Source organism: Mauremys mutica, chromosome 2 (assembly GCF_020497125.1).
Source record: "Mauremys mutica isolate MM-2020 ecotype Southern chromosome 2, ASM2049712v1, whole genome shotgun sequence".
Classification (NCBI taxonomy): domain Eukaryota; kingdom Metazoa; phylum Chordata; order Testudines; family Geoemydidae; genus Mauremys; species Mauremys mutica.
This window is the reverse complement of record NC_059073.1, coordinates 251,493,977-251,516,771: the sequence shown is the minus strand read 5'-3', so window position 1 is coordinate 251,516,771 and position 22,795 is coordinate 251,493,977. Positions and strand designations below refer to the sequence as shown.

Sequence of the window (22,795 nt, the reverse complement as noted above, 5' to 3'; positions counted from 1 at the left end):
CCCTTCTTCTCACTTTGTTCTTTTCCCCAAATTTGGCATATGGGAGGAATGATAACCGTCATTAGTTAAAATGCTTTTACATGTTTTTAATATAATTAAAGAAGATAATTGAATGTCTTTTTCTTTTTGTTGCAGAACGCTTTACACAGTACAGCTCTAAAAACCTTAGACAAGCATGGAATAAGTAAGTTGGTTTTTTTTTAATTTACTCTGCATTCTTTGACTTTCCATCCATATGGTCTATCTCATGCTGTGACGTTACCATAGCTAATTTACAATGCTTTTTGTTTCTTTGTCATTACATAGCAACATAGAATCACCCACTCCTGCATTTATCAGTTCTGAACTTTCTTTACATTACCAGTGTTCAAATGAAGCCCCAGCTTCAACTATTTGACACCATTTAACCCAAATAATGTTGTGTGAAATCAAATGGAAAGATTAAAATTTGACTTCATCTTTGTCATTTGGGTGTGCTATGTACATTTCTATAACAGAAATACTCATGTGGCTCTTTGGACCATATTTTACTCAGGCGGGAATTCTGCACCAAAAAATTTAAAATGTTGCTACACTATTTTAAAATTCTGCATATTTTATTTCTCAAAATAACACAATATAATCATGCCAGTTTCAATTATTCTGGACGTGGTTTTGACAAATAGATTCCTTACTAGACATATTAATACAGGAGACATTAATGAGACTGGGACTTTTCAGTTTGGAAAAGAGACGACTAAGGGGGTATATGATTAAGGTCTATAAAATCATGATTGGTGTGGAGAAAGTAAATAAAGAAGTATTATTACTCCTTCTCATAACACAAGAACTAGGGGTCACCAAATGAAATTAATGGGTAGCACATTTAAAACAAACAAAAGGAAGTGTTTCTTCACACAACGCACTGTCAACCTGTGGAACTCTTTGCCAGAGGATGTTGTGAAGGCCAGGACTATAACAGGGTTCACAAAATAATTAGAAAAATGAATGGAAGATAGGTATATCAATGGCTATTAGCAAGATGGGCAGGGATGATATCCCTAGCCTCTGTTTGCCAGAGGCTGGGAGTGGGCAGCAGGGGATGGATCACTTAGTGATTGCCTGTTCTGTTCATTCCCCCTGGGGCACTTGGCATTGGCTACTGTTGGAAGACAGGATACTGGGATAGATGGACCTTTGGTCTGACCCAGTGTGGCCATGTTCCTCACTGTCAGTGTGGTAAAGCACTGGAACAAATTGCCTAGGGAGGTTGTGGAATCTCCCTCATTGTCCAGCCTGTTCTTAGAAACCTCCAAACACCTGTCAGGAATGATAGATAATCCTCCTCAATGAAGGAGACTGAACTAGATGACCTATCAAGGTTCCTTCCACTCCTACATTTCTGTGATGTTGTGTCTCCTTCCCTCCAGTATGCAAGACAATATGTGCCACCCCTTGCTTAGGGTTTGAGGTAATGCCATGATTTAGCCCACAGAAAGATCATAACCACTGCTGTCAAGAGTTCAGGTTTGGCTGGGGCAAACCTAGGCTTTCCCAGGTAACTGCTGTCTCAATTCATGTTTTGCGACTGTTGGTAGCTATGTTATCAGATAGGCAGCAATAGCACTGTTGTGCTCCCAGGGTAGTAGGCCCACTCTGGGATGAATGGATGGGTATATATAAAACAAACTTGCTCGCATGTTTTTGGGGGCAGGACTCTGTCTTCTTGCCTGTTTTAATTGTACCTCACACAGTGGGGCCCTGATCAATACTTGGGCCTTTGGACTCTGTCATGGTACAAATAATAATAATTTCATTTGAACTGAAAACATGACTCTGTGTGAGCAACATATTTTCTTCAAGCTTATTGTGTGTTGGTTTTGTTTGTTACAAAATATATTGTTTGTTTAAAATAATACGGTGGTCTGAGAATTGACACAGAACATGATTCCATCACAGTCTGCTGCACATAAAACCAGAGCTTCCTCATTTATAAGGAACCTCTTCAAAAATATGTACACGTTTTCTATGCTCCATGAATAAAGGATTTGCAAATTTTTAGCATAAATGAGGGGATTGAAAGACTGAAAGCAATGACAATACTTGCAGTAGAATTCAGTGCTTCATGTGTCAGGTTCTAATATAATAGGAAATATTTTGTTCTCAAAATTATGTATCATTTACATTTGAAATGTGTAAAGAATTTTCTCCTTTTCTAGTGTAAATCTCTATTAGTGTGCAGTATTAGAGTGTTGCTGGATAGTACTGCTGTAGTTAAGGATGTATCAATATTTCCATTGTAAACATCATATTCTCAAGGGTTTATAATTCAGCTATAACATTAACATTAAAAACCCTCAGAGTGACTCAGCCTAGAAAGTATGCCTTTATTTATTAACACATTTTGAAGAACATGTTTTCTAATCTAAGAGAGCATTTTTTAAATAATTCTGATTTCTTTTTTTCAGTATTTTTTGCATTCATGATACCAAAATGGGCTGGTTTGTTTAAACCAAATTTGCAAGCTAGTCAGAATGAGGATTAGACCCTCCCAGTGTTTAAAAACTGAGTGGATGAAAATAAGGTTATACTGTTGGTAGTTTGAATATACAGATTTGTTTTGATACTGTTAACAGTTAGTTACTGTGAACCTCTTAATGGCTCTGGAGGATCAGCGTCAAAGGATGTCTAAGGCCCTGATCCTGCAAAGATTTACGTGTGTGCTTAACTTTAAGTAATGTAAGTAGTCCCATTAATTTCAATGGAACTACTTATGTTATTTAAAATTAATGGGTGTAGTATGTGGGTGGCCTGTGATATACAATAGTCATTACAGTAGATCATTGATTGAGAGTGTGTCAACATTTATGATAAGTGAGAACGACAGTCATCAGATTGAGTGAAAGGATTGTTGTTGCATATAAAGATGGCTGACATCAAAAAATATTTTCAGCTTTGGATTGTGTGGAGAATCTTGCAGACAGACGGTGGTAAATTGTTTTGTTCATTTTGCAACATGACTCTGGATTTGTTCAGAAAAAAACACAATTGATCACCATTTTAAGGCTGAATTGCATATTAAACTAAAAGATTGTGCAAAGACTACAGGTCAGAACAAAAAACAAGCAACAGTGTCCACGATGTTTAAAAGAACATCTGAAAGTAGTTTTGCAAAAGGAGAAGCTACAATGGAACTAGTGGATGCCTGTCATTGCTGCCAACATACCATTAGAAAAAATAGATAATCCAAAACTAAGTGAGTACTTTTAAAAGCATGTACCAAATGCAGGCAGTTTCCCATGTGCAAACAAACTTGTACAACTTTAAGTATTATACTTTATTTTTATTTATTTAGCAGACTCCCTTGTCCAAGGTGACTAGAAAGGTAACAGTAGTACAGTACAATACTTGTTGTATATATACTGTCTGAACACATCCACAAAATTTGCTATTTATGCTGTGACCAACCCATGAAAAATGTGAGATTTCTCGGTGATTTAAGTAGACCTCTAATAATGACAGTCAATGAATTTCAGTGAGGACAGTCCACTAAGAAGAATGGCATTCTGCTTACAAACTTTCACAGTATCCCCAGGTGTGAGGCAGGCTCTTCTACAGAAAACAGAGGCAAGAAAAGAGAAAACATTATAGATAATATAGTGAGAGTGATGGTAATCAGTCACACATTAGTTACTCCAACCACAAGAGACACAAATCTTAAAGCCAGAGTAGGAAAGATAGAGCAATGACTGACACAGCTTGATATCTACCTAACCAGTTTAGCTGGAAAACAGCTGCTCAAAATAAAGCAATATGTAATAAATAACGTTTTTAAAATATTGACTAGAACCAATGGAAAATCATACCAGAGCCAAGAATATCAGAGTTCTTGGACTACTCAAAGGGCGGAGAAGATAAACCCAGCAGGCTTATTATGTGAAAAATCAGATCCTTGAAGCTCTTAAGCTAGATGTAACAATAGACCTGTTTTAGTTTTGAGCGGTCTTTTGGAGAAACAAAGAAGTAACATGAATGAGTACTTTGGTTAAGGTGTCCAATTACAGAGATAGAGAACATGGTTCTTATGGAATCATACACATGGTACTTAAAATGCAAGATGGGCATTAGAAAATTACTCTAAGCTCTGCAGTTCCTCGGCTGGGGTTTTCAAGAGTCAAAAGCAGTCTGGCAGCCAACTCACATTATTGAATTCCACCTGCACTGCACATGTTACTCTATTGGGGGACCAGTTACAAGAGGAGTCTCCTCAACTCATTTAAAACATTGTTTGTTTTTTAAGTATAGAGGGAGCTGAACTGTGTTTTATCTTTGGTCCTGCACTGTTCAGTTCAGGTATGTCTGTCTGCTCTGTGCCTTCAGAAAACATTGTGAAACTCACTGTTTCAGATTACAATAGCTTTCCCACAACAGTAAACCCTTACAGGGTAATGAGGAAAGAGAGCTAATTGTCTCTCTGTATATTTCAAAGAAGGATCTGTAAGGTGCTCTCACACTATGGTGATGAGGAAGAATGTAGATAGTCCCCTGCACATCTGTTCTTTCCCATCATATTAAAATTAATGTAACTAATTTGCTAACGTGATAGAATTTAGTATATGGCACCTTAGCCTCACAACACAGGTCAACTGTAGGACATTTCTGCTTCAAACAAGATCTTTTATAATGGCAGGGGCGGAAGCCTTCCGTGCTTATATCTGGCAAAGTTTAAGGGTAGGACTCAACCGGCAGATTCTCACATTTTTAAACCATTAGTCAGTGAAAACCTTCTCAAGAAGCAAGGGTGAGGGACCAAAAAAAGATTCAAAAGCCAAATATTGAATATATGGAATTTTCAGACTTGAATAGTTAAGTTTACAGTTCAAAATGGTTTTTAGAAAAACGTCTTCCCTAATGGGCTATTTAGTTTAAAAGACAAAATGCGATTACTTCTTGACTTTTGTGCAATATTCATCTTATTAAAATCTGCAGCCACCACTTTTTTTTAATTATTCAAGCTCTCAAGCATATAAGCATAGGCAGTTTATTTTGTTATCACAGGTAAAAGTCTCTTTCTTTGGGTACCAATTTATTGGCTCAGTACATGTGACGGTGAGTTAAAGCTGAATCTGAGCTAAGGATCCATTGTGCTTTTCCTGGGATGGAATATATGTTAGAAAAAACTGCTTTATATAAATAAGTATATCCCTTCTGCAAATCTATCAAGGTAGTCCTGTCAGCTATCGGTAGGGAGTAAGCATGATAGTTTCTGTGGGGGGAAATAACTTGAATAGACTTTGGAAAATGTTCTTTATTGGAGACATATGACTCTGTTGATATCATTTGTTGGCTTCCTTCTTTTGCATGGTTTTGGTACGTTGTAAATGGTTTTTGGTTTTTTTTATTACTGCAAAAGTCAATAAAAAGTTATTTATTAAATTATCCTGTTTAACTTCTTGGTTGATAAAGGGCTTGTCCATGAGTAACAATCCATAACCTGTGTAGTGTTTGGAAGTGTCTTATTACCTACACCAGATATTAGTACCGTGTGATTCAAGGAATGATGATCATTTACTGTATGACAAAAAAGGGCAAATTGTATTTTTTTAAAATAAATTCTGTTATGCTTGATGTCACTAAAGTTCACTCTTTACAGTGCTACATTACTGTAGGTGTTTACTGTTAACATTTCAGTGCACAGTGCCTATGTGACCTGTAGTAATGTTTGGGGTATGTCGAAAACATTAGAAAAATGCTGTCGACACTAGGAGGAGCACTTGTGTTGACACAGCATATATCACTTTTTTTTTCATTAAAAGATAAGTAACCATAATTTTTGTCATAAGGGCTTTTATATCATTATTTTGGCATTAAATACTTTTTGTTCAGGCTTTAACTAATTTTTGTCGATTTTGTTTCATATGTTTTTCATAAATTAATAGATTAGATCTTATTTTCATATAGACTAAGGCCTCTTTACATTGCTCTGACAGTGTAAAAGGCACCCACGTTGGGTGCCTTTTACATCATTCTGCCAGTGTAAAGGGGCCTGAGTGCAAATGAGAATCAGACGCATTACATCCACAGCCCAACTCAGCAGCATCAGAGATCTACAGTTGGAAAGCACTGTATAAATACTTGGTGGTGGTGGTGTTATGAATTATATTATATAGAAATAAGTGACTGATAAGACCTATTTAGATTCTATAATCTATCCCTTGTGCCAAAGCTTACAGTTTATTTTGAGGGCTTCCTCCATTCTAATTCTAAACGTCTCAAGTGATGAGACATTTATCACTTCTTTGGGGAGATTATTCCACAATCTGACAGTGAGGTCTCTTAGAATATATATATCATGATATTCAACCACAATTTCACTTTGCTCTGTTATATCTTCTTATTCCTAGTTATACCCCCTTACATTACCTTTAACTAGTCCTTCCCCTTGCGATATTCACACACTTTAGGTAATGAAGACCACTATGGTATACCTCCTTGGTCATCATTTAACCATAAGTATTTCTCCACTTTTTAAAAACTACTTTCTAGTACTAATAACTTAAATGCAATTGTATCAATACTATCTTCTACCTGTCCCATCTATGATGCCTCTGCAAGTACAACCCAAAACCATTCTGGCTTTTTTTCCCCTGCTTTATAGCCTTGCATGCTTATATCCAGTTCAAGTATCAGAGGGGTAGCCGTGTTAGTCTGTAGCCACAAAAACAACAAGGAGTCCAGTGGCATCTTAAAGCCTAACAGATTTATTTGGGCATAAGCTTTCATGGGTAAAAAAAACCCCACTTCTTCAGTTCACTCTCTGTTATTAGACTAGATTCTGTAGGTATTAGTGCTCTCCTAGTATCTCCATGCCACTGAATATCTGGGTTTGAGATTATTTATGCATAGATGTAGTTGTCTACAGTTTTCCATGCTGAATCCTTCCCATATATTGTTCTCTTCCCATAAATTTCATTTTTATAAATCCCTTTGTATTAATTCTCTGTCTTCACTGGTATTTGCAACACCTCCTCATTTAGTATCTGTGAACTGAATTATTGTGCTGTTTATTAATGATCTGGACTAAGGGATAAAAATGTTAAATATAACTGGGGCTAACACTAATCCCTGTGGCACACAGCTGGATGGTTCCCCTCCAACTCTGTACATGGCCAATTATCATTACCCTTTGTTTATGGCCTGTCAGCCGGTTTTCAGTCCATGTGACAGTGCTTATATCCAAGATAATGTGAATTTATCTTTAGAGCAAGGTTTTGTGAGACACTGATTCAAATGCTTTAAGTCCAGATATATTACATCTACTACATTATGCTGATCCATGAATATTTAAGTCCATTTTAAAAATTGTTCAAATTGTCTAATATGTTTTGCTTTTTTGTCATTTATTTATTGCTTATCATTTTTTTCTTGTTATCCACTTACAATTTTTTTCTCTTAATGTTGATTCTAGTTATTTTACTAAGGTTTCAAATTAGAATTGCCAGCAAAAAATTGCCCTCACTTTTTCACTCTGAATTTGCTTTTCTACCAAAATCCTGTTATGATCAAGACCTTCATGACTTTTGAAAAGTACTTAGCATTAGTTTGGTGAATCCATTAAGTAATTCCTTGAGGCCTTGATGCGAATATCGTACAGATATGTTGGTTAGTTTTTATTGTGACAAAGTTCTGTCCTTGACTCCGTGGATCCTGCGTTTCCTGGTGGATTTTTGCTAGCCTCAGAGGCTCCCTGTGACCCACCACGTAGCCCTTCTCTCTCTAGAGGCAAGGGTCGCAGCTTACTGAGCCATTTTCATCATAAGCCAACAATGGAGGTGAGGAGAAGCAATCCTCCCTTGCACAGTCTCTGTTGTCTCCCAGTCTCAGTGATTAATCAGGGAGGGGAGGGGAGAGCCCGGGCCCACCCTCTACTCCGGGCTCCAGCCCAGGGACCCTAAAATTAGCAGCTATGGTAGCTGACTTTTTGAAATAGGACGTGTACAATTCCCTGGGCCATTTCCCCACAGCAGCCCCCCACTCAATATCTCCTTCACCATTATCTCAGGGCCTCCTTCCTTACACCTGATATGGCTTTGTACTGCTTCGTTCCTCCAACAGCACAGCACAGCTCCCTCTTGTAGCTCCTGACACCCACACCTCACTGACTAACTGGAAGGCTTTTAACTAGTTCCAGCCAGCCCTTGATTTGCTTCAGGTGTCCCAATCAATGTAGCTATCTCCACTGCCTTCTAGAAGGATCTTAATTCGCCCCAGGTATCTTGATTAACCTGGAGCAACTGCCATTTGGTTACTAGGGTACCAGGGATTTGTTTAGCCTGGGGCTAACATACCTGTTCCTCACTACTTTACTGTAGCCATCTAGTCTTGCCCCATGTATTATTCAATGTTTTCAATTGTGAATTTTCCAATACATGCTCTTTAATAATGTTTTTCATTACTTTCTTATTGACTCTACATCTGTTCTTTACTTTTCAAATGTGTTAATCTAAAGAGTCTCTTTTAAAGCTACATCAGTTGTTCCTACCACTTTTTAGTCTTCCCCTTCATATGGTGATGTTATACCAATTTCCCAAAATAATGCTTTTTTTTTTGTGGTGTGTTACTTGAGTATTTTTGTTGTCTAAGAAATTGTTTCCTCTTTCGAATTCAAGTAGTTCATTGTCACTAGCACCAAACTTTCCTATTACTCTATTCTCAAATTCTTAATTAATTCCTCTTTTTTTAAAGGCAAAATCCAGGATGGCTTCTGCACTGGCTAAAATCTCTCCTTTCTATATCATGACTTTGTCTACAACATTTTGTCTCTTTGAGACATATTTAGATGCACTTGTTTGAGCAATTCATGTCCCCCTGTGAGCACAGGCTGCGCTGTGGTTTAGAAAGCTGTCATATTTCATTTTGTGTGGACAACAAGGCCAAGATTTAAAAAAATGACTACCAAAAATTAGCCACCTGAAAAAGGGTAGGCTGATTTTCAAAAGTGCTGAGCATCCAGCAACCCCTATTGATGTCATTGGGATGGGATTTATATTTTCTTTTGCCCACCATAGTATATCCTAGAACAATTTTCTTGAACTCCCACGTTTCTTTGTTTCTCATCTTTACTTATCACGTCACTGGTGGATATCAACTTGGAAGGGAGTAGTGTCAGTGCAGTCAGCTAATAAACAACCTTGCAGATAAGCATTATCACCTCTGTAACTAGGATGAGGTCAGTCTGAAAAGCCTCATGATTTTGCAGTTATGTCAGCCAAAGATTTGAGGGCAATCGCTAGCTTTTGGAGGTGGTGTCATGCACCATAACAATCAAAGGCTTTGGAGTGCTTGACCACATCAAAGCACATCTTGGCCTTTGACAAATATTTATAACTGATCTTTATGATAGTTTGATCAGGGTTCTTCAGTCTTCTTTTGACTGCCAGTTTTCATAAAATGAAATGACCCTTAAACTGCCACTTTTTCCTCATTTAGCCCCTCTATTCCAGAAGCTCTTGTGATCATATTCTAAGAATCTTTTGCAATTCATGCCAAAAAAGAAAAAAACTAAATGTAGATTTCTTTTTCTGCCTCCACATTTCTGGTTATTGCTCCTTCAAGCCTCAACTTCCTAGGTCTCTTGAGTGCTGTGGCATAGGGCTTATGGCAATAAATTAATGCCGCTTAGCAAGGTAACAAAGTTCTTGTTTTCTCATGCAGTTCTTTAAATTTAGTGATATGTTAAAAATGGCATTGTACATCATTAATGTAAAACTATGGTCTATTTCAAACTTTAAAACACATGTATTAGATGCACAGTTTTGCTAAATAGATTAAATGAAGCCTTCAGACAAATCATTCTTAGAAAGTGAAAACATATAGTTTGAAAGCTTAGAAGAGATGTTGCCTGTGGGTAGATTAGTTGCTCTAAAAACGGGTGTGTATGTTCAGCGTCCACTTGACCTGGTTGTCAAAATGGGCAGACATAAGATAATTATTCTTGCCATTGCCTTAAAACTGGAGGATAGATTATGTATCTTCAGCAATACTCTGTGAATAAAGAGACTCGGTGTTGCATTGGTGCACCTGTTATCGCTGGAGGGCAGAGAGGCAAGTGATTCCAAAGGGAACTGACCTTTTTCTTTTAGGCATTGAGTCAATTCCATATCCTAAGGCATAAATTCTGTGTTAAAATTATTATATCCCTCCTGGTATTGGTCTTAACAATAGACTTCACTTTGGCTCTTAATGGAAAGCCCATAAAATTCTTTTAAAAATTAAGCCTTTGTAGGGGAAAAAATTGTCTAATTTTGAAGGGAGTTACTAGGTCAGTTAAGTTGTTCTTTGATCACAATAAATTCTGATTTAAATTTAGAATAAAATGCTTTAGCGGAATATCTATCTAATGAGTTGCCAATCAAAGCATTGATACATAAATGGCATTATCAGTAAGTGAATAAAAATGTTAATTCACAAAAAGTTCTGCTGCTTTATTATAAACAGTTATAAATAGTACAATGTATCCACTGTCTGCTAGTATCTCAGCAGCGTTTACTCCCACAAGACTTGATTTACAAACAGTGCCAAATAAGAACTTTTCTTTAAATTATTCACATTTCATAATAATTGATCTTTCAGAGTTCCAGCACTGGAGAATATTTGATCATAAATTCAATGAAATCAGCCTCCGTCTTTGTGATGTTTGTCCAGTTAAATCCTTCAGTGAATAAACCAATAAAGATGCCAGCTGTGTTTGTTTTATAATGGCTGCTGTTGTATGTGAGCAGGTTTGAAATAAAAATTAAGAAAATTTCTAATTTTTCAGATTCGATATGTGAATCCTTAATCCGACTGTAGACTTTTTATTTAAAAAAATTGAAAACAGACAAATACACCCTTAAAATGTTCTTGCAAATCCAGTGCTTGCTTTCGTTTGGATACCTAGAATCAGACTTGAACTATTGTTGAGGTCATGGCCTGAGCTGACAAAAGCTAGGGTGATCAGTGTAAAAACTTCTCTCTCATGATGATATGACTTAAGAAGGGCCTGTCACTTCAGTCTTCCCTTTGAATTGCCTCCTTTAGTCATATGGTATCACAGCTTTAAAGCTGTTTTCTCTATTACTGGTGGTACTTCATGTAAGTGCCCCAGTATTGCCAGCCCCAAGCACCCCAACATCATGAATTAGGCCCCAAAATATCATGAAGTTTGGCTTAAACATCATGAGATTTTTAACAAGTAATAATTTGGGGGTTCTTTTTATTTGCCATGTTTTCGAGCCTCTAGGGTACAACTCAAGTCACATTTTAAAGCTTTATACTGCAACCATGAGGGATAGAAACTTTTTTTTTTAAATGAAAGTTGAGATTTTCATCTAATCACTTGTTTCCAGGAGCTGGGGCTTGAAGAAAAACATCCAAGGTGAAAACCTGGCCCCCACTGAATTAAATTGCAAAACTCCCATTGTCTTCGGTGGGGCTAAGATTTCACCCCAAATATCATTAAACTCACGATAAAATTGTGAAAGTTGACAACACTTCAAATGTTAATGTCAGCACTTTCCTTTATTTATTAACCCATTTGCCTATGATGTTTATTTTTTTCCCCATGAAGTGCTAAGCACCCACAGCCCTCATTGACTTCAGCTAGAGTTGTGAGTGCTCAACAGTTCTGAAAAACAGGTCCCAGGATGGTCATATGCTTGGGGCAGGGCATGGTTCTGGTGTGATCTCTCTGTTTTATCTAATATGTCTATCACAGTAGTACATAGATGCCAACTCCCGCAGCATATTCTGGAAAAGGAAATAGGATTCTTACATCCTGGATCTATCTGTGTTATCAGATATATATGCAGCTAAAATATTTAAAATGTGGTTTCTGTAGCACTAGAGTTAGAGCAGAAATGTCCATCAAGACAAATTTTCAAGTTTACTCTGCAGTTTAATAGGTGCTGTATAGGACTGTGGTGTAACACATTTGTAAGATCCTGTGACAAGACCAAAGCTTCTCTCAAAGACCTTTGAATTTTATAGGAAAATTTCAGTCCAAAGAAATCTGCAGTATCCTACTTAATGAATTCCAATAAGGACTTCTTACCTTACTTGTTTAAATTCAAAATGATCCACAAAGGAGGCCCACGTTGTCAGCATACTGATGCAGAATGCTGAGAGTTTTTAATGCAAATCAGTGGAAATTTGCAGCAGGGAGTGGGTGATCCCATAAGCAGGATCAAGCTTTTATTTGTACTATCAATAACGCGGAGATGGTTTTCCTGCTTAGTGACATCTATTGTGGGAAGGCAGCCCACAGGAAGTCTTCCACAGCAGCACAACTCTTCTGACAACCATGCTATTACCTTGCACCTGTGTTTTCCAAAGTGTTCTCACAACCTGCCTGCATGCAGAATGAGACACCAGTATTGCCATTATTTATATTACAGTAGTGAGATTGGGGCCACATTGTGCTAGGCACAGAGCGAGCAAACATAGTGAGAGAGAGTCCCTGCCCCAAAGAGTTCTGAGTTTAAATAGATGGCTGACCAAGGCACAGAGAGACTGAGGCATCCCCAAAGTTAGAGTCCTGTGCAGATACAAAATTTGTATCCGCGACCCGCAAACGTGGCTCCTGGATATAAAGCAGATATCTGCAGATTTGCCGGGCTCTACTCAAAGTCACACAGCAGGCCAGCAGTAGAGCTGGTTGTAGAAGCCATGCCTCCTCATTCCCAGTCCAGTGGCCTGTCCACTGGACCACACAGCCTAGCTTTATGGTGGCAGTGCAGACAGTGCCACTGGGTCAACCTTTTCCCAAGTTTGCAGTGTTAGTTTTCATAAGCCTGCCTTTATTGGTACCATGACGTAGCCTTACAACTGTTCAAAATAGAGAGATCAGAACTTCGGTATGAAAACAACAACAAAGAAGTTGGTGGCAAATAAGCAGAATAAGCAGAGCACTGATAATTGTGATTTCCCAGTAAAACCGATCGTTGGCAGAGCAGAGTTAGCAGTGCTGCCATGCTGCTGGACGTGGGATCTGTACCCATGCCACATACTGCGATGGCCCATTTCTAGGCATCGTTTTAAGAATCATCCCTAACCATAGTGACTCTGCAAGCTGAATGCTGTGGTAGCAGCCGAAATGGACACTTTAACATCATTTACAGAGTAGTACATCCACCCACACGCACCAAGTTGAGTATCTTGTGGATTAGTAATTGCTAACAGATATGGCACTTACACTACATCCTTACTTCCACTTTTTTACTTACTTCTTACTTGGGATTCCCATGGAAGTTCCCCACTTTTCCTCCTTTTCTATCATTGTTAACATCACTATCCTCCATCACTCAGGCCTCTGTCTTGGGTTATTTTAAACTCTGCCCTCTTCTTGTCTCACACATCCTGGCTGCATTTAAATCCTGCAGCTTCTTCCTTCTCAGCAACCATTCTCTTCTTTCCATCCCTGAACCAAATCTCCCATTCGAGCCCTCATTAGATCTCGCTTTGATTACTGCAGTATTTTCCTCACTGGCCTCCCAAGCATGCACATTGCACCCCTCCGGCCATACAAAATGCAGTCACTGAACTCCACTTCTTTGTCTGTTGATCTGATCATGTAACTTTCCTACATCGGGCCCCTAGACCCCATCACATTTAAGCATTGCATCACTGCATTCAAAGTTCTGCATAACTCTGCCCCTTCCTACTTAGCCTTCCATTGTCAAGTTTTGAATTGCCTCTCACCACCTCTGTTCTGCCCATGCTCTCAGCTTCTCCCACAGTCACCTCTGTTCCTTCTCCCCTGTGGCCTCCAGTGCATGGGACTGCTTCTGTGAGCTCATCCACACAACCCCTTTTGAATGCCCACATCTTCCATACTGCTTTCAGTGTATCAAGTTGACTTGTGTATAAATATATATATTTGTATACTGTTCACAGTCCTTTATTCTCCTAACCGCTCTCCACTTGTCTGTCCTTCCAGCTGGGGCTGTCTTCCTTGGTGGTTTGAAAAGCATCTACCAGTTGGGCAACTAGATTTTCAAAAGTGCCCCACACCCAGCAGTTCCCATTGTGACTCTTACAGCCAGATTTACAAGGAGCTCAGTTTACATCACACCCCCAACATGCTGAGCTCTTTTGAAAATCTGTCCAGTTATTTTGGTGCCTAAATAGGAGCTGAGGTGTGCGTTTGCTTGTTTGTTCGTTGTTGGTTTTCTGGAGAGTCTGGCTCCAAAGATGGCTCAACTCTTTTGAAAATCTGGCCCATAAATGCGAACCGCCATAAATAATTTTTTGTTGTTTTTTAAATAGCAAAACTGGGACATGTCTAGATACTCAGCTTTGATTTCCCACATAGATCTGCCTACTTCTTTCTTACTATGATGACCATTAGAGATGTGCAAAAGTAGTTGAAGATTGTCATACACAGTTTTTGGAGTCATCTGGTGTCCTCACCCTGACTCATGAATAAAATGCAAGTAAAAACACCAACCACCCAATAATGAATTGGTCCTAAATTATGACAAATATACAGAACTGTTGTTTTAGTTATTCATTACCAAACTGCTCATGTTTTAAAGGCTTAAGCAGAAGAGAAATAAATCTCAGTAAAGTAAATATAACTAATAAAAACTCTTCAGAAATGCAAAGATACGTATGTGGCATGCAATGCTGCACCTTCTTTATAACACCACCAAGTTCAATGGGAAGCCATGTTCATCTCTGCTCAAGCCACACACCAAACTATAACTATTGTTCTCTCCTTCCTCAAAGCTGCTGTTAGCCAAAAGGGCTCGTTTCCCCCCGGAGCTTACCTAATTACACCAAGGAGGCACGGAGAACAGGAAGACAAGTACCACACCCTTTATTGATCGGTCAGCTGAGCGGGTGCTCCTCTCGGCTAGTGCCAGAGAAAGAGAGACACCTTCCCTGGCCAGACGGCCCACCTTTATAGTCAGTAACAAACAACTTAGCCTACGTTCATCTACGTCATTTGGTTGACCTGTAGAACCTGTACATGCATCTGTTAGGGGATAATTGGATACGCAGGATACATATATCATTTTGTGGGGGCTACAAGATACATCTGTTGAGGATACATTTGTCATTCTGAAGGGGACACAAGATACATCCGTTGACCCTTTGTACTAGATACTTTGGATGCATACATGGAAAAACAGCTGCATACACTTGAGGAGCCAAAATGGCTGATAAGCTATCCAAACAAGCTAATAAGCAATTAGCTGACATAGGTAGATGTACGTCCCTTGTTCCTGTTAGGTCGATTAAAGTTTCAGGCCTACTACAGAAAAGCTTCATTGACACTGGTTTTCACCAGCACTGCCTACATCTGGGAAAGTCCCCTTTATCCACTCTACCATGCTCTCATCCTTTCCCCCTTCAAATATCTTGTGTGATTCACACTACTTCCAGAAGGCCTATTAAAACCCTAGTCATCTTCTCAAACTAACAGCATCATTAAAGATTATGGACTGGATTCTCCAGTCTGCCAAGTTTGCTTTTTGCTGTTTATGCAGCCAAAGTGAGCTTGAACCTATTGGAAGATGCCACAAGGGGCAGAAGGGAGTGTCAGACAGGTGGGGAGATGGTGCGGGGGGAGAAGGGTGTGTGGCAGAGAGCCCTTTGCTGCTCTAACTTCCAATGGGGCCAAGTAACTGAGAATCCAGGAGCTGCAACCAGCTTTTTGTGGCATAGTGGAATGAGGTATGTGTGTGTGTATGTGGGTGCATATATATAATCTTGAAATACCTTAAGATCAGCATGATCTTATGGTGTAATTCTTGGCCCTCCTTCTCCCACATTGATTGTTGCAATTCATCAAGTCACTGTTGGGTCTTAATTTATAGTCCAATTCAGCAAAGACTTTGCATGCTTCACTTATGCAAGTGCGTAGTCTCATTGAGTTCAGCAGACTCACATTCATAAAGTTAGGCATACGCTTACGTCTCACAGCGTTGGTTTCTTGCTTTGTAAGCTTTCTGGAGTGAAGGCGCTCTCTTTCTCTCCAAATCCCTATCCATATTTAAGGGGCTGTATAAATAATACAAAGTGCACACTTCATCTTGCCATGCCCATAACACTTTTTTCATTAGTTTGAAAAACATACAATAATAAAAAATCAGTCCAGTCTGACATTTTAGGGAGGGAAAGGAGTAGGGGATAAGTAGCTGTCTCCAAGTGTTTGACAGATGTGAGGTCCCTGCAGGACATATCTGTAGGTTAACTGTGATAAATGGTCTTTGGCTTCAGTGACTGAAGAGAGGTCACCCTTTTCAGGGCACTCCCTGCATTCTGAAATCTTTGCAGCAAATTCTTGTTGGAGTACTGAACAAACAAACCAGTTCTTATTTACACTGTAGTGAAATTAAGACTTTTCAACGAAAGATGTTAAAATATTAGACCAGAGGGCTGAGATTTATGAGAGAGTACTAATGTTTCTTTACTGGGACATGGATGCTGTTAGATTTCAAAAGACAGTAGGTCCAAAAAGACAGCTGTATTTTCCTTTACAGTCGTTTTATAGGGAGAACTTTGTTTGCAACCCCAGCAGCTGCACCCAGTGACAAACTCAAAACCCAAAGTTCTCCATCTCGTGTACTCTCAGGCTCTCTCTCTGTCTGCCTCTGCTATGATTCCTTTAGAGAGTAACAATGCAGGGTGCTAAGAGAGAGAGAGAAACCCACAGAGCCTTGACTGCATGATGTGCCAAAAGTTTATTTCAGCTACTCCTGTGGTGGTTTTTTTATTCTCTCTCTCTCTCTCTTTTTTTTTTTCTTGTTACCCCTGGCGTATGTCCAGTCTGTGAGGAAATAAATATGTGAAGAAAGAATGCTATGGAATGTTAACTGCACTGGCGTATTTTCTTCCTTTTATCATGCCCCAAGATTCAGTGAAGTTGATATAAATTCACCATGGCTTCTTTTAAAGAGCATAACAGAAAGGCATTCTTCCTGTAAGAGTCAGACTGTAAAAGGTGATTTTTCTTTCACTCAGTTTGGTTTAAGCCTGTAAAAAGCATTAAGTGAAAAATCTGATATATTTGTTAGGGCATTTATTGCATTACTAACTTATATTTTCAATTCCCAGTGAAAGGTTTATAGAGAACATAAACCTTGAAGAGTTTTTGTTCAGGATTAAAGATATATTTTCCCCCGTTTCTGGTGAAATAATAGCCTATAAAATGATGGCTTTTTTAGTAATTATTTTTAGCTGTATTTATTTTCCAAGGATACATTGTTCAGCTTGCTGAGATGCATGAAAAAGACCTTTTAAAAGCACTATCCTTATTAGAAGATTCATGCCTTTTAAAGGTTTTCAAAGGAATATAAAGCTTCTGATTAAATGTAGTTGTAGTTTTTATTAATTACATTTACCACAAGGAAAGACCTTCCAATAAACTATAAATCTAACATATTCTGAAATCTTCTGTAATGGCATACGTAATCTATTATATGTTTGCCATAATGAATATCTTTAATATTCAACTAACTCGTATGCTGAAAGAAGACAACTGATTAATGGTGAAAAGAAGTAATTGCTAAAATCTTTCTGGGGAAAAATGGTAAGGGAAGCTATGATTAAAATTTCTTGGGAAATACTTTTCCCAGGAAACATTTTTTACTCAAAGAAATTGATGAAAATTGCAAACATGAACCTTAAAGCTGACCTACCTATGAATACTTTTGCATCTCTGTGTTCAAACAGTTTGTCACCATTTTAAACAAGAGAAGAACAAGACGCTCAAAATAATTCCATTGAGTTGAAATTTTTTCAAAATCAGCAATTCTACAATTATATGCCAGAATGTCCTAAATAGCATTCGGAGTAAGTGGGACATCTGACATATACTATACTTGCATGTAAAGCTACCTCCTTTTATTTTTTCCTAGTTCCTAACACCATATTCAGTGGCTCTCAGTCCATGTGATGCCTCAGCATACATTATGCTGATAAGATCATATGCAGGACACAATACTGCATTGGGCTTTTTAACTTTCACATAGCCTTATTCCATATCCCAACGGGCATATGACTTTTAATGTAGATAAACTGTGCAATATTGTAAAATAAGAGCATTATGTCTATAAACTGGCAGTAGTTTGCACTGGATTTATGTGGGAGGTGTGATCGCCCCAGCATAGTTTATTCTATGGCATCAAATAGAGCAAGAGCCAACGGATGTGGATGTCAGGACCTAGAAAGAAGAAAAATAAGGTAAGTTTAAGTCAATCATATGCAGAATGGCTCTCGTTAAGCTCTGTGTTCAAAGCTCAAATCAGCCAAGTTTATAATAAATGGCCTGCACTTCTGTAGTGCTGTCCATCTGAAGATCTTACAATGCTGTATAAACTTTAAAGGAATTAGTCCTTCAGGGCACCATAGGTGAACTTATTATCTTCATTTTTTTGCTGCAGGAATTGATGCAGCGGTAGATCAAAGCCCCAGTCGAACAAAGCACCTAGAAACATACTCAAGTTTAATCATATATAGATTTATTGAACTCAATGGAAATATTCACATACTTAAAGTTAAGCATGTGTTTAATTGTGTTCCTGGATTGGGTCCTGTAGGAGAGCTGGGAAGGGAATGCAGATCTCCTCATGCATGGTCCATGTATTGAAGATTGTCCTTTCTCCCATTTGTTCCTCATTCTCACTAATGATTATTAAACAACGCTGTGGATGACCCAGGTGATAACAGATTAGTTTGGTCTGTGGTCCAAACTATGTTGTAGCCAAGTTTTAAAAAATACTTTAGCTTAAGTAAACAGCCAGTTGTAGGGAGGTGCTATAGTGTTTCCATCCCCATGGGAAAGTAAACAATGTACATGACACTGATTCAGCAAAAGGCAAGGCAGATCTTTCATCCTAGGCATTGCAAGGAACAGTATGCTTCTATACCGGGTATACACCATGCTAAGCTATAGCTCATGCTTTGTCCAGACAGAGCCATACAGGATGAGAAATTAGCTCCAGTGGAAACCTAGCATGTGTTTTAGCCTGATTGTGTCTGCCCTGGTTGTCTACAACTGAGCTTTTATAACCTGGTTGTCTACAACTGAGCTTAATCCACTATTGACCTAAGTTGTTTTGAGTGTGTAGACTGGTTCATACTCTTGCTATTTGGTGCATTCAGCATCACCTAGTGCTAAATCTTCTGGACTAAAGCATTACTGAGCCTCCTCTTCCATATTTTTGTTTTTTTTTTAAATCCTCAAACCAGGCTACTGGAGAAAAAAGATTATGGTCTTGATTCTACATTCCCGTAAAATTTAGAAACTGGTATTAAGAAATATATATCGGCCAGTGGATTTTACCCTTAAAAATTCCTACAAGAATGTTTTGAACAAGATAACTAATTAGCACAAATGTTTTCATAAGTAATGTAGTTGTGTCCCTCTTGTTGTTGGCACCTTCATTTGCCACTTTTACCTTTTTTTTTTATCATGACACGGTATTCATCTTGGCTTTTTCTCCAATTAGCAGCAGCTGTGTGGCTGTTCAGTGAGAATTAGTTCAAATAGGTCAGACTTATTACCTTGTTGGAATGCACTAAATCAGCTCACCTACGTGGCTTGTCTAAATAGGGCTATGGCCTTCTTAAACACCTACATTAGTGGCAATACCAAGAAATCAAATACTTACGCATGTAACAATGTACAAACACCACAGGAAAAATTATCATTGATGTTTGTCCTGGCTTTTATTTTAATGATAAAGATTTAGCCACCTTTCTAGTACTTTAATAAACAAGGATACTGATGCTTGACTATTCAAGTATAGTTAAAAGGTACTGAACTAACTAACCTGCACATTTCCAATAATCTTTTTTTTCATACACCTTTATGGAAATAGTGGAAACCTTGTAAAGAGTCACTTTATTTTGTGATCTGGCAAAACAAATCAACAGACAATGAGGGTAGCACTGCCTTAACAATTTTTTTACAGTGTATGCCTCCTTTAGGAGTTCATTTGGTCTTTGATTTATACTATTTTCTTTCCTTGCAAATCTTTATTGCAGGGGAGTATATCATCTTACACAGGCAGCAGGCTAGGCTGGGGTAGACCGACTAGGCAATGTAAAATATTTTCTTCAATAGTTGTAGATGTTTGTCACAGTGTTTAGGTTTTATGCTTTTATCTGCATCAGAAGTTAAAAGCATCCAACTGGAGCGCAGTACTAGTTTGGTCTTCATTATGGTGATTTCATCACAGTAATGATAATGGGCTAAATTCATCCCTGATGGGATTCAGTTGACTCTAGTAGATTTACAGTAGGGATTAAAAGGGCCCAGTATTTTATATCTACATGGTAAAATTATATACTCTGAAGCATAGGAATGGTTTCATTGAAGTCAATAGGCGCCCTAGCCATGCAAATGAGTGCACAAAATGGGCTACAATATTTGGTAAATGCTGATGTTACTCAAATTAGGCCTTACCCTGACCTGCAAAGACTGGCACACATGCTTAACTTTATACATGTGTGTACTCCTAGTGAAGTCTCTCAGATGCTCAGAAATACAGAACTACTTCAACTTGTGTCAGGATTCTAGAAAAAATGTGTATTTCAGTTGGCTCTCATTCAAACCCATTCCCTTCAAATTTATTTGGCCATGTTTTACCCAGTAAGAAAATTCTATTCCTGGAAAAAGAAAGCCAAAGCATTACTAAGGACCCAGTCCTGCAAAGACTTATGCAACTGCTTAACTTTACCCATATTAGACTGCTCAGCAACAGGGTTCACAACATAGCCAAATAAATGTGAAAGAAATTGGCTTGAATAATAACCATCTTAAATATATTTTAATCTCCACCTTTGGTACAGGTTTAAATGGTTTTCTTGTGTATGAAGATGTCATTTTGACTGTCTACACTTCAAATCTGTTAAATATAAGCCCTTACAGAAAGAGATCTACCTGCTATAGAAAATTGTAATGTTTTATGTAGCAAAAAAAGCAGTGTACTTCTCAGAAATACAAATACTCATATTTTGATTGAAGAGTGAATGGCTTGACAAAGAAAACATTAACTATCACACCTAAAATTGGCACAGTTTTACATCAGCACTCAGGAGTGGCCTAAAAGGAGAAGGAAGGAAATGCATTTTTGTCTCTGTAATTTACTGTATAGGAGTCCTGTGAGTTAAAACCACTAGTGGCAAAAATCATGGTACAATTGTTTACTCTTTAGTAACATTTTGGATTTATAGTGTAATATAGGCTTCAGCACTGAGACATTTACCATTCATATTTATTCCATTTATAACATTCAAACTTTAGACTCAACTAAATTATGTGTTTTTTCTGCTTATAAGTTGTTTTGGTGAGCATATCCAATGCTTAAGTTTGGAACTGTTGTAGAGTGTAGGTCTCATGGTTAAAGCACTGGGCAGATATTCAGGAGATTTTTGGTTCAATTCCAGCTCTGCCAAATACTTACTGTGTGACTCTGAGTCACTTAGGTGGAGATGTTTAAAGGCACTTTCAATGGGCATTGGCACGTACCTGCCCTTCATGCTTTGAAAATATCCCCCTTAATCTCTCTGTACCTCAGTTCTCCAGCCTTAAAATGTAGATAAAATACATCTTTTCTCCTTTCCCTTGTCTGTTTAGACTGCAAGCTGTTTGAGGCAATGACTGTCTTTTGCTATATTTTTATACGGGACCTCACACAAAGAGGCCTTGATAACAGTTGAGGCCTCTCGGCATTAGTGCAATATGAGTAATGAAGTAGTAATTATAGTATTTCCTTGCATACTCAAAAGGAGGCAAATCTGGAATTTTCAAAGGGGATTAAGGGAGTTAGGTGCCTTAAGAGAAACAAATTAGAAGTATGCCATGAGAGTTGTACTGTCAAATTACAGTTTGATTTGGAAATTGTCAACACAAAACAAAATCTGTTTACCTTGGGGAAGTATTCACCTCATTTGCTGTCAAAAATGCATAGACAGGACTAATCTTTGTTTGTTTTAAATACCCATGTCTTAATTATTAATGTGAATTTAAACCCCGCTCTTCATTTCATTTAACAAGCAAAGCACCCTGAGTTCAGAAGTTCACTGCACATGCCTGAATCTTTTGTTTTTTTTCTCAAAAGCTTAAACCAAACTTCAGTGATCCTAGTCATGTTCTGCTTGACCAAATACTGACCTGCCTTTGCAACAGAAAGAAATGTAAATCTTTTTTCTGAAATTAAATCAAATTCTTGTAATCCAGTGAGATTTACAACTATTCAATTCTAGTCCTACTCATAACTTTAAAGTGAAATAAACTAAAATGGTATTTGTTTTGTTATGCTAAGGAGATATGTATATCCAGAGCTTTTATTTTTATGGGAGCAGGTATTTTTGTAAATATTCACAATTTAGCTCTTTTTAAAAACTTTCCATTGCTGCTTATGCCAGCACTTTCATACAATGTAATGGTCAAAACTAAGGGCTTCACTGTACTTGGCTGTATGCAGCATTTTCTATTGAAATTATGTATGCTGCCATGACCAGTAACCATTCCAAAGTGATTAGTGTGACAGTAAATGAAGCATAAATATTGAGACTTGCCATATCTTGCATGCCAAGTTACTATATGGCCCAACTGCTGTGAGACAAAACATGCTATTATGTCTTAGATACAAAGCCATATTGTATGAAATTCCACCCTATCACCATATAGAAAGAGGTGTATTTAGGAATGGAAAAGTTTTTTCTTTTGATTTTTTTTTAAAAACTTTTCTACAGTATATAGCACCTACATACAGGACTCAATCAGAAAATCCAATTCTCCTCCTCCCCCCATATTAAGGAA

General features: G+C 38.0%; 1 protein-coding gene across 3 annotated transcripts in view; it reads left to right on the top strand.

The window, feature by feature from the left end:
* The window catches only part of CDK14 (cyclin dependent kinase 14), a 543,410-nt gene that overhangs the window by 416,522 nt on the left and 104,093 nt on the right, over positions 1-22,795 (top strand). For 2 of the 3 annotated variants that reach the window (XM_045003530.1, XM_045003531.1), the window contains one exon: positions 136-184. In XM_045003530.1, coding sequence (XP_044859465.1) covers positions 136-184 — 49 coding nt within the window. Of the gene's footprint in view, positions 1-135; positions 185-10,611; positions 10,697-22,795 lie in introns of those variants that run through there. The other variant, XM_045003532.1, reaches the window with a different exon arrangement.